We start from the raw sequence: 19,331 nt of genomic DNA on the forward strand, positions 1-19,331 counted from the left end.
TGTTTGTTCACCCGGGAATACCGTGTCACAATAGAAATCTTATATCACGTGACTTTCGCTCTACCCTGCACTCTACAAGTGTTTGTTCACCCTAGAATACAGTGTAACAATAGAAATTTTGTATCACGTGACTTTCGCTCTACCCTGAAGTCTACAAGTGCTTGTTCACCCGGGAATAACGTGTCACAATGGAAATCTTGTATCACCTGACTTTCGATGTACCCTGCACTCTACAACTGTTTGTTCACCCGGGAATAAAGTGTCACAATAGAAATCTTGTATCACGTGACTTTCGCTCTACCCTGCACTCTACAAGTGTTTGTTCACCCTGGAATAGCGTGTCGCAATAGGAATCTTGTATCACGTGACTTTCGCTCTACCCCGAACTCTACAAGCGTTTGTTCACCCGGGAATACCGTGTCACAATAGAAATCTTGTATCGCCTGACTTTCGCTGTAACCTGCACTCTACAAGTGTTTTAATTGCCCAAATAAGATTTATTCGTTTTGCAAAGGTACTTAATTTTATCTATTAGCAATGTTTTTGCCAGTGCTTATGACATGGACATTTTTGTCAGATTAAGTATACGCATGCACGGGCTTTCCGCAATTTATGCATACGTTTGTAATACGACGCACAACTTTAGCAACCTTAAGCGCTTTGCAAAAAAGGTTTTGAGTTTAGAGGCTATATTTATATTATCTTTTCTTTTTCAGTGGGACGTTTCCATCGAGCAAAATGCAGCTCGTAGTTCTCGCCGTTGTGCTTATTCTACCGTCTTTTTTAAGCGGTAAGTTTCATCTTAAATATATATATATATCGAACAAATACGAAAGACAAAAGTATGCAGGCTAGTTGTTTAAGAAACACCATAACCTACCCAGAGACACCAAGGAAAAACTAACAGGCAAGACAAGAATTTGGGTCGTCTTGTCCGTTATTTTATTTTTTCGTGTGTTGGTGTTTATATTGCGAAATATATTTTCATTTGTATTTTTCTCAAGATGCATTTTGTCCGTTTTATTCCTATACAATTTTTCGAAACCTTTTCGAGTGAGGCCACCGCTCTCTTTGAACCACGTCAGTCTTTTCGAGCAAGGCTTTAGAACGTCACGTGTCTGGCTAGGTTGTAACAAATATCGTTATTATTGTAATAATATAAAACACTTAAGTATAGCAATAACATTCAACAGTCTCACTCAGGGTACACTGTTAAACTGATAATATTTTGTCGAATTTATTAGCTCGAGAATGTATATCAGCTTGAGGCCGCAGAAAGGTGGTTGCGACTTTCCAGGGTATTGCTGTGTTGGAATCTGGACCAAACAATAAAAACAGTTATTTTAGAAAATGCATGTAATGGCAGGTGTCGCAAATAATAAACGGATTCGAAGTTTTATTCCGACAACCGGCGAGTAGCGCGGCAGTCTGGGGGCCGTCACAATAGGCAACGGTATGCCTGACAAGGCGACAACCGCCCTGCTCCGCCCCCTTCGTGGTAACGCTGTTCAGCAAGCTTAAACAAAAGGAACGTTCAACAGAGAGTGGAAACTCAGATGACTTGGACAAGCAAAACATCATAAATGCAGATCCACAATAAAAGAACGATTAATAAAAGGACGAAATCAAGGAAATGAAACCAAAGTCACCCGAAGCGACAAAACACACATTCATCCCTTTCAACCGGCAAAATACGGCAGAGAAAGTGGAATCACGGGACAACGAGCACGAAAGAATAACGCTCAAAGTCAACCATTCGCCCATGAAACAAAGAGAAACAAGTACTTTTTTCTAAGCTCACAAGGAAAAGTTAATAGCAGTGGCACCCCCCAAAAAAACGAAGAATGAAAGAAATTAACCAGTCACTTTTAAAACGCCCAAACATAATCAAATTATGTGTCTCTTTAGTGCTTGCACAGACATACTTATCCCTATAATGGCAATAATATCAGGTTGGTTTTTTAGAAGCTTGGGTATTTGATATTCTATAGATCGTCGCACGGATAACAGTTTCATCATCTGGATCCAATCTGCATCCGCAGTTTTTGTAGCCGCTTCAGAACCGCATCCTCAAAATTTGAAACCACATCTGATCCTTAATTTGTACATTCGGTCTGCATCATGAGATCAAGAAATCCGAGCGAAAAGAGGATGCTTCTACTTCCTTGTGGCTGGTACGTTTGCGGTTCTCTTTGCCTCCAAAACATTTTCCCTCATTCCCTGTCAAAACAAGAACATGCTTTGCCAGGACGACTGATGTCCCTGCATTCGTACTTTCTTTTTTTTTTAGGGAAAGCCCTTTTTGTCGAGATGGAACGATCTAAAGCCATCTTAGTTAAGACCAGGTCTTGGCGTAAAAAACAATTTTCCTTCCGATTAGTACTTTTTTTTTCTAATACAGCAATTTGCTCCTGCAGAAGACTGGACAATGCCCATCATACTATCACTTACTTATTCACTCTACACTTTGTGATCGCACAGAAATTATGGGCTGCCTTGGCAAAAATGCTGATACGGATCGGCGGATATCCACATCCCATCAGCATCCGCAGCCTTTGGCACCTGTATCCGATTCGTAATCCGACAAATCTGATTCAATTTTATACGCATCCACCAGTCGACTGCAGATTTCTACGGACGATTCGCGGGTAAGCAGCGGATAGGCAAAACTCTAATAACCTAATTTTTGTGTGCCCTTGCTAGTTCATATTCCTAGATACTTCAGAAAGAAGCGATGAAACTTATCGACATCATCATATATTTTATACAGATGTACCAGTTTGGAAATCTTCTGTTTAAAATATTTGTTTTGATCACCTAAAGTGAATTTTATTTTGTGTTAATAAGAATTCTTGACACGAACGTTTATATTCCCTCCATAATGTCGTGTTACATATCGTAGTTAACGTGGAGGCAAATAATAAAAGAACAGAGTAACCCTTTTTTTTTAACGCGGGCTGGGGTCAGTCGAGGCACTCTGGTGATAATTGCTATTTTACTTATAATAGTCCGAAAGATATACGAAGAGTAATCACAAGTTTTGACTTCTAGGCTGTAAATTTTTTTATTCAGTGATGAATATGATATATTACATTTAAATTAAACATTGGAACATCCTTTTTTGCAGAAGCACATAGCGTTTCAGTAGAGTTCGGCACCTGCGCCGATGCACTTCCACTACCGGTGCGCTAGTTTCGGCGTGCCGTCGTAAACAAAATGAAGAACAGGATGAAAGCAGGAGGAGAAAACAGACAGTAAGCAACGCGGTCTGCCTCGGTTGGCTGTTCTGAGTTTGGGAAGGGGGTGGAAAAATGAGAGTAGGAGGAAAGGAAGAGCGGAGAGACGACATGACTGTCTAGCCAATACACGCGTTAACAATAAGCGCAGTATCGTGCGGGCAAAGAATCATGACAGTCGTACTATCGAAAATGGCACAAAAACTCAAAGCACTGAAAGTAGGTTGTTTGCATGGTACAAATGTTCGTCCACAGTACGAAAGCTATATACACCAGCGTGAAGTTCAGTTAACGTGCTTAGAAGAATTATGTGGCTGTGTAACACGAGAGTGCACGACACAAGAGCTTCGACGGGAGAGCGCGAAGACAGGAGAGCGCCGCGACATGAGACCGCGTGTCATTAGAGAGCGCGTCACGAGAGCCCGTCTGCGCGCCTTGGGAAGGATCGATATTTTGGATCTTAAAAGACATTTTTTCGTGGATCTGAATTTTTGACACCAATGGGAGTCGCCTTTCGAACGCTTCATTTAATTTAATTGGATGAGTGCACAGATCTGTGAGGAGTCAAAAAAATGAAATTGTCGCTAACTTGAAATGGAGAATTAAGAGCAGAGTTTTCGAAATATAGTTGTTTATTGATTAGTTTCATTATATATAAAGAAAAAAAACATTGAAACACTGAATGACTGAAACGCCGTGGAGGATGTCTAGCATGCACCTTTCATCGTACCCTTCAACTATATTGCTCAGATTCTTCGCTACGCGAACGTAGGTAGCCTTGCTACTAATTTGAAGGCTCTCCACGGAGTATATCCGCCAGATATTGGAATGCATTGGAGCGTACGGTAGGGTACAGAAGCCTACCGTGCGCTCAGGAGTCACATCACTATCATGTTTAATGCTGGCATACGTCGAGAAAACGTCGAATATGGAACGCGCTAGAAATCAATCCGTACGTTCACACTATTAATGACGAAATATATGACTGCAGTCACACATCGTGCAGTATACTGGCTGTCGCGTGTCAGTTATTTCAATATATGACAACCCAGTTACGACAGAAGAAGATTCGATACTTGACTGCTAAAGGAAAAGGCAGCTTAGGAACCGCCGCTGTTTTTCAGCGGTCTCGCGACGCACGCTCTAATGACACGCGATCTCGCGTCGCGGAGCTCTGCTGTCGCGCGCTCTCGTGGCGCCCTCCCGAATTATATAGCTGGCCGTCTTGCACGCGAGCACGAATAATGGCTAATATAACACTTTTTTTTTTTTCAAACAGAACTTAAGGCAAGTTGCGAGCAAAACAAAGGGGAGCGTTCTCGGCCTTACCCTGTTTAAGTGGAGGGTCCCAGGCCGCTAGTAGTTTGGACATCGTAAATGGTCGGTTGTCTTGATGTGACAGTGCGTGCTTTAGAAGTTCCCTTTCTGTGTCGTTATGACTATAATCGCGATATATTGCAATACGAACAACGGAGCGCGTGGCTTTCTGTGCATGCTGCTCAGCCTGGGGACAGGCTAGGGAAGGTTACGCATGCGCAGTGAGGCCAGAGATACGAGGATTCGCCATAGAGTAATATAGTAAACGTAAAGAGAGGACACAGGAGCCGATTCGCGGCCCAGATAGTGCGTTTCATACCCTCCGCTACGTGGCGCTTTTCTGCAATTTGGTTAAAATTAATTAAAACTCTTTCTGTGAAAAGTATTTATTTTTTAATTGGCAATGCTTTAAAATTGTTTAAAGTACTTACAACGGCTAAATAGTTTAAATCAAATACGTCACAAAAAGCACGTGATGAATGGCGCCTGCCATGGCCTGCCTGCCTGCACGCCGTCGCTTCTGCATCATTCTGCATGGCCTTTGCTCGTCCCTGCGTCGTTCGTCTGTGCCGTGCGTGCCGTCCATCTGTGCTTTCTGCTGCATCATGTTCGGTCGACTTTGCATCAATCAAGGTGACGCATGACCGCCCGCGGGCTCGCATGCTCGGCGTGAATTCGTGGAGCCGATCGGTTCGAGCTTCTCGCGCTGTTCTTTCTGCCGGGCTGTCTGGCTGCACTTGAACCTGTGTGCATGTTGATTTCCGATGAGATTGTTTTAAAAAAAAGAATTTAACTTACGACCCAGCACACGGCATTGTCCATGGGTTTACAGATGACGGTGTTGAACGAACCTCTAACATTGCAGATAGAGCCTTGGTTGTTATGCTGTCTGAAATTTCCAGGAGCTGCGTTTAGCCCATTGCATACACTGTTGTGCACACTCCAACAACGTCTTCTGTTTAACGCAGTCTCCTCATTTCTCTCATTCGGGAGCTTAAAGGGGCGGTGCAACGATATTCAATTGGAATGTTTTTCACTTTACACGAGCTTACTGGCACTAGTGGGACTCAAGGATACTCGCACGCAACGCCACTGGCCAACAAACTCCTTGTTGCGGTGAAATTTCAAGAACAAAAGCAATTATTTTCGTTCAATCTCTCCTTCGCAAAATTTGATGACGTAACGTGGGGATCGCAGAACACCCAAGTTACGATATTTGAATGCGGTTCATAGATTGCACCCGAGCCCTGCGTGGGCAGTCGATTTGGGCTCGTGACAATTACTAGCTCGAGAAGCATTCGGGTGGTGGCCCGTGTCCCATCGCTGCAATGACGACAATAGCCGAGCCATAACAATGTCTGGAACTCAACGCGTGTCCTGTGCTTTGCCAACCCCTGCGCGTGGCTATGATCAACATTGGCGGCATAGAATCGGCTCCAGATCACGTGGCCGCTTGTCCTGGCTGCGAGTTGAGGGTGTGAACGCTGCTCGTTTTTCTTTAATTTTTTTCTGGGACTTCTTTTGTGTGGGGTTAAAAACGAACGCGTGTTTCATAGGTCATTAACGTCAGGGATCTGTTCTAAGCGGTATTTGCGCAAAGTACAAAAATTGTTGCATCGCCCCTTTAAAGGGGCGGTGCAACGATATTCAATGGGAATGGTCTTCACTTTACACAAGCTTACTGGCACTAGTGGGACTCAAGGATATTCGCACGCAACGCCACTGACCAAGAAACTCCTTTGTTGCGCTGCAAGTTCGAGGACAAAACCGAGTGTTTTCATTCAATCTCTCCTTCGAAAAACCTGATGACGTAGCTGGGCGGTAGCAGTACCGCCCAGTGACGATATTTGAATACGGCTCATAGATTGGACCCGAGCATGGCGTGGACACTCGATTTGGACTCGTGATAATCGATAGCTCGAGAAACATTCGGGTAGTGTCCTGTGTCCAATCGCTGCAATGACGACAACAGCCGAACCATAACAATGTCTTGAACTCAGCGCGTGTCCTGTGCCTTGCCAACCCCAGCGCATGGCTATGATTAACATTGGCGGCATATAATCGGCTCCAGATCACGGGGCCGCTTGTTATGGCTTCGAGTTGAGGGGTGAACTCTGCTCGTTTTTCTTTATTTTTTTCTGCGACTTCGATGGTGTGTGGTGAAAACGAACGGGTATTTCACAGATCATTAACGTCAGGGGTTCGTTCTAAGCGGTATTTGCGCAAAATAAAAATATCAGTGCATCGCCCCTTTAAGTCTGTTGGCTTTACAGTAAAGGCTGTGGTCTGTGGTTAGGGGGCTTCAAACATCAGCTTGGTGTGTGTGGTAATAAGCCATTTCTTGAAGTTCACAACGAACACGTTTACTCTGTCTTTGATGTTCCACACCTTCCCAAAACAACCAAGAGCAATCTCCAAGCCCACAAACTTTGCATTCGAAATGAGGTCATTGAGTGGTCTTCTTTGTTGAACTTTATTGTTCTATCCATGAGATGAGCTTGCAATTGGCTCCGAAACTTACTGAGAGAAACATTTTTTCAAGAACCTTTCTGTAACATGGAAGAAAATTGTCCCCACAGGTCTGCTCTTTCTTGCAATCATATCCCTTGTTTATGCCAAGGAACTTCCTGAGGCAGCCATGGCTACAGCCTTTTTCTGTGATAGGATGTGCATACCTTTTGACTGTCTAAATAGCTAAAAAATTCAAGAAGACAGGGCAGAAGTTGCGTCATGCCAATCTGAAGGGAGAATCTGAAATACTTGATTTTTTCCACCAGTAACTCGGATGGATTTCAGCATGGCAGTTCCAAAGTAGGAGGTAGCCATAAGCCATCATTGGGTGGCAAGTTACTATAAAAAGTTTCCTCATGCTCTGTGATGAGCTTTCAAGCAGCCATGACTTGAAGTTCTTGCTTACACGACGCCTGCAGCAAGACACACTTGAGAACGTTTTTGGAGCTATATACGACAAATGCTGGGCTGCAACACAAACCCAAATGTGGATCAGTTCACCTCAGGACTAAAACACCTCTGGATAAAGAAACTGTTCAAACTGTCGGACAATGAAAACGTAGAGGATGACAAGGCTGACCTCCTAAAGGAGTTGCGAATATCTTTGCACCATGAAAGTTTAATTTCAGACATTGTGGAATGTCTTCCAATTGATAACTTCCCGCCACTAGAGGATATTTCTGAGCTGGCATCAGACATCAGGTCTAACATAATTGATGACTCGTCCACTTTTTTTATTACGTTTGGGGCTATTTGATCAAGCTTTTGCTTGAGCAGACAACTTACAGCTGTGGCTGTTCTCAGCTGCTATCGGATGAGTCTAATAACTTGACCAGGCCTCACCAGTACTGTCTTGTTCCTAAAGCATACCACGTGCCTGGAAAATTCTTCGGGAACTTAGTAGTACCATCACAGGCTGCCTTTCATTTTATTCAGCAACTAGAAAATGACTTTCTTCCTATAATAGAGAGTGTGACACATGTTCGAGGAGTCTGTGCCGCCTTGTATAGCACACTTTGAGGTCTGGGTGGTTTTAGCCTTTGCCTAGAGGAGTACCACAAAGGGTTTTTAAAGTTGTTTTGCAGAATACGCTTGTGTTGACATGTTTGATTTCTTAACCGGAATTTGGACAAAGTTCGGTTGCACACTTCAGTGGTTAATAAGAACGAGACAGGTTTAACTGTTAATAGTGTATTAACAGAGGCGGTTGCCAAACCAAAAACAAAAAGTGCTTAAGTGGGCAGTGCAGCTTGCTCTCCAAATATTTGTTTCCCCTTTTTCCAACGAATGCATATCATGGCTCCCTAACAAAAATATTTGTCCACTTTCTACAAAATTGTGATAGAAAATAGTGTATAGAGGCTAAAAATATTTGAAAGAAAATGTATCCACTTTTGTATCCACTGTCCATAGTCTTTTAGCCGCTTTTTTCTGAAGCCATATTTCTTTTCTGAACAATTTCGGGGAATGTTTAGGGACGTTGAATCTTGTCAGATTTCGAATAGAGTTATCTTTGTTTGGTAATGGCTTCAGGCTATGCAAATTGGTGATTTTTTATATTTGCCGGAAATCGGGAATTTGTACTATCCGGCGTGTGCTTCGCACTGTTATTATACTCTTATGACTGGTAATGATAGCGATGTCTTATTTATTTTTGCACTTACTTCCCGTACCCGAGTCGGCGTGAAAGTGAATGTATCATACAGCATGTTCTCCGTGGAAAGGTTTTGTTAACTTGGTTCCGTTAAGAATCTATTACGAAGTGTACGATATGCCGAAGTCCTTCATATTCATTTATTTTTGTGAGTATCGATCTCTTTCGTATAAAACATACAGAGCTTCTGAAGTAAATCATGTATACATGAATGTGGTCCAATAAAATGTGTTCGAACCACTTACTGTTGTTGACCCCACAATGCTCCACCAGCCAGGAGTCAATGCGGCGATTGTGTAACTTCAATGCTTTACAATAGAAAAAGAACAAGAAATATATATACTTATACTTTGTGAAGTAAAATGAAATATTGTTTGATACATTTTGCACGCACTCTATCGTAAAAAATAAAGCAAAAGTGCGTCAGTATTAAAAAAAAAAAAAGAAAAAAAAAACCAGCGGCTTCGGGAGTCAAGGAGCTCCCGAGAGCCGAGCGAGGCGGGGAGGAAAGAAAGAGAGAAGGGTACCGGAGAACCGGGGCAGAACCGCCCAAACCGAAACCGAAACTAACTTGACCGGAAACGGAATCAGATTACACTTCATACCGCCCGCTAGGAGCGCTACCTGTCACTGGTCTATCTGGGCCGCTGGGGCCTATGGCAGTGTCCGCTCTTTACCTTGTGTATATTACTCTATGGATTCGCGTCCAACTATGATTTGCCTTGACCATCGCCCGGTGTGCAACCGCTTTGGCTCGGCGCGTGAGCTGTTTGTCACGGCGCCCCGTGGCACCGTGATTAATTTTATCAATTTTGCAGCGGTACATATTTTTTTTTTGTTTATTAGCAATGCTTTTGTGAGTGTTTATGACGTGAGCGATTTAGTCAGATTAAGTAGACGCATACACAATATTTTCCGCAGTATATGTATACGTCGCTGATACAATGTGCAATTAAACGACCTTAACACTTTGCGAAAAAGATCTTGAGTTTAGAGCCTATATCAAGGCGAAAGCCTTACTTGTCCCAGTGAGCGAAAAGGCGACGTATATAGCCATCAAAATACGATTGAGCGGCACGGGCCGCTCAATCGCATGTTCAAGGACGGTGCTGTCCTTGGCGTCGTCCTTGAGGTCCTCCTGTCGTCCTGGTCCTCTAGGACGACGTTACTTGTCTCATTACGCGGTAAAGCGAAACCGTTGTGCTCGAAAGATGGCCACACAGATGACGTCATCAAGCACATGCCGCTCACGCTCACGTTCAAGGCGGGAGCGTGATGTCACCGCCGGAACGCCGCGTGCAAAAGGTGCGCTTCGGACTTCATCTGTGCTCGTTGAGTGCTTTGTGCGATGGACTCTGAGGTGACCGCATCTACATCCACGGCCCCAATATCGGCAGCAGCGTTTGCATCTACGGCAGCTTCCGCAGGCAAACGTCACCGGCCACGGAAATACGTCGCCCTAGATGTCGTCCTCATCACTCTCGACATCGTCCTTAAGGCCATCATTGAGGTCGTCCTAGAATTTGACCTAGACGTCGTTCTTGACGTCATCCTAGAGGTCGTCCTAAACGTCATTCGTGACGTCATCCTGAAGGTCGTCCTAGACGTCGTCCTCTATGCGTCGTTCTCGACGTCGTCCCAGACGTCGTTCTCTAGGCGTCGTTCTCGTGTTCGTCCTAGAGGTCGTCCTAGAGGTCGTCCTATACGTCGTCCTAGAGGTTGTCCGAGACGTCGTCCTAGACGCCGTCGTTGACGTCGTCCTAGACGCCGTCTTTGACGTCGTCCTCAACGTTGCCCTAGAAATGGTCCTAAATTTTAATACCATGCAGAAACATTACTCGAACACATTTCCACCGCGTAACTATAATCCTTTCGCCTTCCTATATGTAAGCAGTCTTAAGTGTATTCGTGTAATTTTTTTCTTTGGCATGTTTCGTGTAAAATAGGAAGGCTATACCGTAGTATGCCAACAAGCAATGCCACGTAAACAATAACTCCACAACTGGAGCGGCTGTTGACACCAATAGCACACTGCATCAGAAACCTCGTCGTCGGACGAAAACCGTGTTCCCTTCAGATGTTCTTTCATCTTGAAGAACAGTCAGAAGTCTGATGGCTCGAGGTCCTGGCTGTGAATATGGTGAGGCAAAACGTCTTGGAACCGCAGCTCCTTCAGTGCGGAGTTGGTCTCGTCAACAGCCGACCTCAATATTCTTGGACGGCATGAAGGGACTAGTGCACCGGTAATTGAAGTTAATAGCCGCTGGTGGAAAATTTATAGAAACGTTGTGTGCTCTTGAAAAAAAGATTTCAAACTTTGATTTGAATGAAACATCACTCAATGTTTTCCCCGAATAAAAAAAGTGGTAGCACAGGAAGGAGAACTTACGAAACACCCCTCTTAGATTAAAGGGTAACTTTGGTCGAACGTAAAACCAAAATAGCTGACTGGTATCAATTTACGCAGACTAAGTTCGAACACTTCCAAAATATTACACTAATAGGAAACCGCGATTCCCTGTAAAACCGATATTAAAAATGCTACCACTGGCTTCTCAAAAGGCATTTAGCTAGTCGGCTGCTTATCAAGCAACAATGTGCCGTGATGTCATCTTCGTTTTCAAGAAGGTTTTTTGTGCTTATAAAATTAAAAGCGCTAACAACAGATAAGGACACAAAAGGAAGGCAAACAGGACGAGCACTTAATTTTAACTGAATATTTATTTTAAAAGCAGCTAAAACAAACAACCTCCGAAAAAGCCAAGTTTGACCGAAATGTCCAGATTGGCTTAGAAGGAAAACAATCATGTAAGGTTGTCAGGTACGTGGACGACTATCGGGTACTATGGCAACGCACTGACAATCTTTTGACGCGCCAGGTTGTTGAGAGTGAGCTGAAGGTGTATTATGACAGCTCAAATGGCTTAAAGTTCACTCACTAACTCCCAGAGGGCCAGTTTCTCCAGCTTCTAAACTTGAGACTGCAGATCACGGTAAACCACATCTGTTGGAGTTACCACCCGCGCTCCAAAAAGGAAATCCTCGCCTACGATTAGGCACATTCCAAATTAGTCAAAAGTGAGATCACTTTGTCCTGTCTTCAAAAGTCATACCATCATGTATACTTGACAGCTTCAGCCTGCAGGTTAATCCACTTAGAGGTGCCGGTTATACAACTTCACTTTTGCTTGGAGTTGCCAAGACGCTGCTGAAAAAGATCAAGGGCAAGTGTCAGGGTATAAAAGAAAAAACAAAAACGAGACCTCAGGTCATCCCCTACTTGTACAAAATTTCACGTAACTTTAAAAAGGTGGCAAAAAAATTTAATGTTCCGCTTTTGTTTTCGGCGCCATGTAAGTTGGCCCAATTATGCTTGTGGATCCAAGAGAAAAAGAACGGCACGCGCTTGTGCACCGTCAATCATGCCAAAAGATTTGTGGAAAGTAACGTAGGTGTGGTGTACAGAATACCGCTTACATGTGGCGGGGTGTACATCGGCAAGAAATGACGCTGCGTAAATGAGAGGATGCGCAAGCATGGCCTGTATTTGAGTTCAACAACAGGACACCTGCCTTCTCATTGCAGACAGTGTCAGTGCAAGCCCAACTTCTCAAATACCACTATCTTTCCCGTGCCCGTGAAAATGTCGTGAGGGATGTGCTGTAGAAGCGCATGCTATAAAGAATCAAGGCACTGAAGGCTGCGTCAGCCAGCCGTCATTTTTTCTGCATCGAAAACATAGCGATTTTATTGACACGCGGTGATGACTGACGTCACTGGGTGATTCAGTGTCTTTTTATGGGAGGTTGTTTGGTTTAGCTGTTTCTAAAATAAATGTTCAGTTGAGAGTAAGCGTTCGTCCTGTTCGCCTTCTTTTTGTGTCCTTGTCTATTGTTAGCGCTTTTATTTTGAGAACTCATGAACCAACTCGGCCGCTTAGCCACTTTCGCTCAGTTAATTTCTTCTGCGTACTGCTATATATTTCGCCGCGTTTTCTGCAGGGTTTTCAGCCGTCCCAGCGCACGACTTCTGCTTGTTACGTTGTGTTTCAGCGTTCGTAGTTTCTAAGTACTCTTTGACGATCGCGCGCAAAGATTATTGACTTCCTGCTCGCTCAAGGGCGTCGTGGTGCCGAAAGCTGTACCTAAGTGGCTTTCACTGGCGGCCATAGTTTAGTTCGTTTCTGCTCAGCGCCAGCTTACCATTAGCTTCCAAAACGCTTCTGCAACGTGCATTCCACACCACCAAAATTATAGCTTTTAGAACTACATACGGTAATCGTGGCAAACTTGCTTTTCGGCCGGCAACTTGATGAATATGTATTAATATTTGCTACAGATGTTTTATATCTGCAAAGCAAAGCTGTATAAGAGCCGTAGATCTTGCCTGACTGATCGGAACTGCTATTTCGGCTACTAGGCCAGTTGTGCGTTTTGCGATACCTCAATACGAACTTTGCGCCACACGATGCAACTGATCACGAGGCTCGGCATCATGCTCAAGCCGGTAGTTCTGGTTTCGCCGTAACCCTCGAAACAAAAGTGTTCGATAGAATATCTAGAAAACTACAGCTACACAAGGAATAGAAAAACTGACACCTTGAAATGTAGGTACGCTTCTTCACTAAAAACCCTCGTAACCTTATATGTACAAAATGTATTGGAGTCACCCATCAGCAACACGTATTCGCTTTCAGAAACAACTACGAAGTGCACCCATTAGCGATGGCATCCTTACTATAGCATATTATCAGTAATATTGGTGATCGAAGCCTAAAAACGGTTGTAACCAATCAATGTTCCTACACTTCTAACAAAAAGTAAGGTAATGGTAATGGCAATATATTTAATCAAAAATACACGCGATAATACGATGAGCCTTTTGTACCTGGGGTGTGAACTGGGAAGCTGAAAGGAACATTAAAATAAAAAAGAAAACAAACTTCAATTAAATCGTTTGCGTTTCAGCTTAAAAGGAGCTGTTTACATGGACCTGCGATCTAGTACCTTCATTCGCAATTTTTTATTTCAGGGGAAACCTTCTCTCGTACCACCGAAGTGCACGACGAATGCGGGGTCTATATTGAAGAAGGCGGAGCCCGTGAATGCTCTGCGCTAGGAACTGTGAGTCTTTAAAGGCATAGAAAACAATTAAATACAAAGTAGAGATATTTTTTTTAAATAATCCAAAGTGACTTCTTTTCTTTTATATAAAGAAAAATATTGATTGTTGTGCGTCCCCCCCCCCCGCCTTTTTTTTAGGGGGGAGAAAGGGGGGTACCATGTGGACACATACGTATAATGACGTGTTTATTGACAAATACGCCAGCACGTTTTGCCCGTCGGCCAAACGAAAAAAGAAAATAAAACACTAAATGGTCGGCGCTGTCGTATCAGACAGATTCACCTGGAGTGGCCCATGCTACCGTACTAGGTAGACTCCTGGGAAGGGGGAAGCTGCAAAAAGAAAGAAGACTAGAGCCACCCCCGGCGTCTCGGGGTGTTTGCCAGGCCGGTTTATTTAACCTTCAGAGAAGGGACGCGCCCGAATTAGGTGTTCTGGCTAAGCCCGGAGATGGGTTGCGTCAATGATCACTCCCAAGGATGTGCCGGTAGCAGATTCACCCAAAAGAGCGAGGAAGACACCGCCCTCTTCGAGAAATGTGGCCTCGCCTCAATCAGGGAAGCCGCTGCCATGGCGGTCCGCACGGCCTGCATGTGCTTGGTCTATACTCCGTTTCACCTTACGATGTAGCGCGATGAATAATAGAACTACCCGAGCCAATTCATAGTTCGTAACTTGTCTCGTGACTTCGCACTTTCCCGTCGCTCCGCCAAACGGGATGGAAGGAAGCAACTGACGTGTATTGAAAATCGAGAGCCCTACGCGAGTTTACATCCTAACATTCAGGTTGTCTGCTCGTGCGCCGCCGGTAGCTGGGAGCTTGGGCGAACCTCAAAGGACTTTTGTTAGTGACGGTGGTTCTGATGGAAATTGTGAAGCTGATGAGGAAAGATGCAGCGCGGCAGGCTCATGATGTCGGAGGAGTGTGGTAGTCTAGATCCTGAGCCACCCCTGGTCAACACTGCCTAGAGGACAAAGCCGTAGTGCTGACATTTTTGCGTCACCAGCAAAGGCCAACACTGGACACAGATTGGAAACGATTGCTGCGTCAGCGCTTTGCCTCGAGTCGAGTTTGAGCCGAACATTGACGCAATCGTCGTGTCCAATCTGTGGTCAAAGTTGGCCGTTGCTGATGACATCTCTATCAGCACTACGGCTTAGTTCTTTTTTTTTAAATTTCGAATACCCTCAAGGTTAGAGGCATCACAGAGAGGAATGAGGGCTAGTAAGGCGATTAAATATAACGCTCCGAAACATGGTGCCGTTGCTGATGGTGACGGTATTCTCCGGAACCTGCCTCGTGACTTCGCACAATAAAACAAATGAGGCAATTGTTTTGGTAATGTATTCAATGAGAATTACACACGATAATCAGATTAGCCTCTTCTACCTGGGATGTGACCTGGGAAGCTGAAAGTTCAAGTAGTTCAAAAGAATTATGAGAATGCCGGCCCTCCTTTTCGCGTCCTCGGTTGGGCGGGATCACTCCTCCATAAACCTTGGTCTGACCGTTACTGGCAGTCGCTCGATGACGGTCCGTCGAAGTGCTGCTAGGACTTCGCACTCCCAATATTCGTGTGAGAGCATGGGGATGACTCCTGGCACCTTACAACGCTGGCAGTCCGGATCAGGCGGGACGGCGTAAGGCTCTCCTTTTGAGAGTATATCGTAGATCACTGAAGGGGTGGTCGCCCCACCCGTCTGGATCCGGTGGAGGGTGACAGTTTCCCGCCGCCGGAAAGTGTTGTCTGGGATCGGATTGTACGTTTGCTGCCAGGAGTCTTGTGACTCCCGTGGCCTTTGGAGCCGTCCCCTTCTCACTTTTTCCCTTGGGTCGTATTCTTCAAGAACGTTATGTTTTCCGGTGTCGTCGTCGTTTGATCTGGATGGCCTCTGAGGTAGTGGCTGAGAGGTGGGTCGGGTTTTAACCGCATAGCACAGCCTACTCTTCACCGCCCTGTGGCCGGTCTCGTTCCCGGAGGGCCCTTCATGTGCGAGATCGCACGTGATTGCGAAAGTCAGTCCGTGGGACCTCTGCAACTGCATGGCCGAGACGTACGGCGCGTTAATGGTGGGACTGCACGTCGTCCCGTGTTTTGTGACGTCTCTGAGTGTTGATTGTGAGTCTGCGTAGATGATTACTTTGCAGTTTTATGCTGCCGCTTGTGCGGTGGTGTGAACTCCCAGATGAACCGCCTTGGTCTCTAGCGTTTCTGACCTTTGCTCCGGGACTCCGCGGGGGCATAGCATTAGCGCTTTGGTTGTTGGTGCCTCGAGAAATCCTCGACAAACGGTGACCGCCACGGCTCCTTTTTCAGTGTCTGGCTTCAGTGCGGCATCTGTGTAAACCAGCAGAGAGCCAGCATCGTGAATCAAGGTCAGGGATTCTCGCTCGTGATCCTGACTTGGTGTCTTTTGCGCTCCCAATTTATTTTGGAGTTCATGTTTCTTGGTCGGGGCAATTTCCCTCCCTTCTTTCGTGTGTTGCAGCTTGGCTAGATGTGCCTCAGTTTGCTGCTTATCGGTGTCTGCGAAGTCTGGCAAGTAGAGTGTCTCGTGCAGCTCGGCGATCTTAGTGTGTAAAAACTGGAGGCGTAATTCACTTTGGAGGGGAGAACCGCCATGACAAGCTTCTTGGCGACCTTTTCTCAAGCTCTCCCTTTTTTGTGAGATATCCTTCGCACGAGATTCGGTCCCTGTTTCAATTTCTTGGACATTTCGCTGACCCAGCTGTTTGAAACTTGCTTTTCGTGCCCCACGTTGACCGCAAGAACTCTAACGTGCGGTTCTCTGTCGATAGGGCTGCCGTTGAAGGTGATACCCAGGTCAGTATTCTTGCGTTCTTTCTCAAAGACCGAGAACCTATAGTCTTCTTGGACGAGGGTTGCATGCCTGTTTAGGCCAGGAACTTCGCTATTGTGTCGAGTCCTTTCTGTAATGTCTCTTTCTGCGCGTCTGGCGCTCCGCCTTTTTTGCAGATCGTGATGTCATCAGCGTACGTCATCAATCCCAGTCCTTGTATCTTGTGTAGTTTCCAAAAAGGTGGGGCCAGTGCTATGTTGAATAAGGTTGGGGATAGAACAGCCCCTTGCGGGACCCCGACCCTGTTGTCCCTGGTTCGTCTGTGTTTAGCTTTTGTGCCGAAGCAGACTCTTATGCGGTATATTCTGCGTGCCAAAAAGGCAAGGACAAAGTCGAGCAGCTCCCATTCAGATCTAACTCATCCATCGGTTCGATAATAGTTTTATGCGGCACCAAATCCTACGCATTCTTTATGACTATCCACACAAAGACTCTCATCTTCTTGCTGCCTTTAACTTTCAGGGCGCCGAAAATACACAAGGACAAGATACAACAAAGGAGACGTGAACAAGGCGCACTCGCAACTAGCGTTTATGAAAAAACCACCCTCTTATATACTCATGGAAAACAACACAGTCATACTACACAGTCATACTACACAGTCATACTACACAGTCATACTACACAGTCATACTACGTCCGGTGTAGCCCCCTTCGCAGAAAAGTGTGCTCTTTTGCCGATAGTGACACAGACGTGTCACTAATGCAGTCCTTGCCCTTTTCTTTTATTTCGAAGGCCTCGTGCGGCTCCCTCGATATCCGATCGTTGTATCTGGCCAAAAACCTCGTGTCGCTAAATGACGGTGTGCAGGAGCAACGGCTGCAGTGCGTGGCGAGGTGTCCTGACGGGGTAGCCCGTATAGCCGCAGCATGTTCGCGGGCGCGATCATTAAAGCATCTGCCCGTTTGGCCAATGTACAGTCGGGAGCAAAAGTTTGCGGGGCATGGGAGCGCTTGCCGAAATGCACCACCGCGCCGTGCAACGGCGTGCCACCGCATTAAAAAACCGCGCTTTGCGCATGCGCGCCCTTCGTGCTGGCAGTCATGTCTTTTTCGCTCGTTTCTGTCCGACTCACTCCTGATAACCGGAGTCGGCGCCAGGGGCGCAAGTTGCCGTTTCGCTGGCTGTCATGCCTCGCGACCCCTTCAGCTGCCTCAGCAGCCGCGCTTGGTGACGAAGCGCCTGGTCCCCTCCCCCCACGCGAGCTCCGTCACAAAGCGCGGCGGCTGAGGCGGCTGAAGCAGACGCGCAGCATGACAGCCAGCAAGCGCTGGCTCGCGCCCTTGGCGCCGACTTCTGGCATCAGGAGTGCGTCGGAAAGAAACGAGCGAGAGAGACATGATAGCAAGCTCAAAAGGCGCGCATGCGCAAAGCGCGGCTCCTTAGGGCGGCGGCGCGTCGTCGGACGGCGCGGCGATGCATTTCGGCACTCGCTCCCGTGCCCCGCAAACTTTTGCTCCCGACTGTACGATGATCCGCATGACATGGGGATTTCGTATATGACGCCCGTAGCACATTCCGCGTACCTGTTGCGGTGCTTCGTCTTGCAAGGATCTGCTGACTCACGGGGATTGTTGATTCTGCGACACAGTCTCGATAGTTTGTTTGACTGTGTCGCAGAATCAACAATCCCCGTGAGTCAGCAGATCCTTGCAAGACGAAGCACCGCAACAGGTACACGGAATGTGCTACGGGCGTCATATACGAAATCCCCATGTCATGCGGATCATCGTACATTGGCCAAACGGGCAGATGCTTTAATGATCGCGCCCGCGAACATGCTGCGGCTATACGGGCTACCCTGTCAGGACACCTCGCCACGCACTGCAGCCGTTGCTCCTGCACACCGTCATTTAGCGACACGAGGTTTTTGGCCAGATACAACGATCGGATATCGAGGGAGCTGCACGAGGCCTTCGAAATAAAAGAAAAGGGCAAGGACTGCATTAGTGACACGTCTGTGTCACTATCGGCAAAAGAGCACACTTTTCTGCGAAGGGGGCTACACCGGACGTAGTATGACTGTGTAGTATGACTGTGTAGTATGACTGTGTAGTATGACTGTGTAGTATGACTCTGTAGTATGACTGTGTTGTTTTCCATGAGTATATAAGAGAGTGGTTTTTTCATAAACGCTAGTTGCGAGTGCGCCTTGTTCACGTCTCCTTTGTTGTATCTTGTCCTTGTGTATTTTCGGCGCCCTGAAAGTTATCATGAACCAACTAGCCCAGATTGCCATTCTAATGCTGCCTTTAAGTCTGCCCACCACGGTTTTGTAGATCATAGAGAGACTGTCCCTGGTACTAAGGTTCTCCCTGAACCCCGTTTGAGTTGAGTGAAATATCCCATTGTCTGTTGCAGTGTGCTGTTTCTGTGCCGAGATCATGCATTCCATGAGTTTTCCCAGGCTCGACGTCAGGGAGGTGGACCTGATGTTCTTTGCGTCCGTGGCCGGTTTGCCTGGCTTCGGATAGGCAATTCCATGGACATCCTTCACTCGTCTGAAAATCTGCGGTCTCCCAGATTATGATGAAAGTCTTCAGTGTTTTGTCTTTGACCGTTTTAGGCTCGTTTCTCGGCATGGCGGCCGTGATCCCGTCCCGGTATGCCGCGCTGCTCGTTCTGC

General features: G+C 46.1%; 1 protein-coding gene across 1 annotated transcript in view; it reads left to right on the forward strand.

The window, feature by feature from the left end:
* Positions 1–738: 738 nt before the first annotated feature.
* LOC120850893 overlaps positions 739–19,331 on the forward strand; it is a 43,512-nt gene continuing 24,919 nt past the window's right edge. The window contains exons 1-2 of the mRNA XM_040223582.1: positions 739–790; positions 13,750–13,841. Of these exons, the coding sequence (XP_040079516.1) occupies positions 739–790; positions 13,750–13,841 (144 nt within the window). The remainder of the gene's footprint in view (positions 791–13,749; positions 13,842–19,331) is intronic.

This window comes from Ixodes scapularis, unplaced genomic scaffold, assembly GCF_016920785.2.
Source record: "Ixodes scapularis isolate PalLabHiFi unplaced genomic scaffold, ASM1692078v2 ptg000312l_1___fragment_3__unscaffolded, whole genome shotgun sequence".
In the NCBI taxonomy this organism is placed as follows: Eukaryota; Metazoa; Arthropoda; class Arachnida; order Ixodida; family Ixodidae; genus Ixodes; species Ixodes scapularis.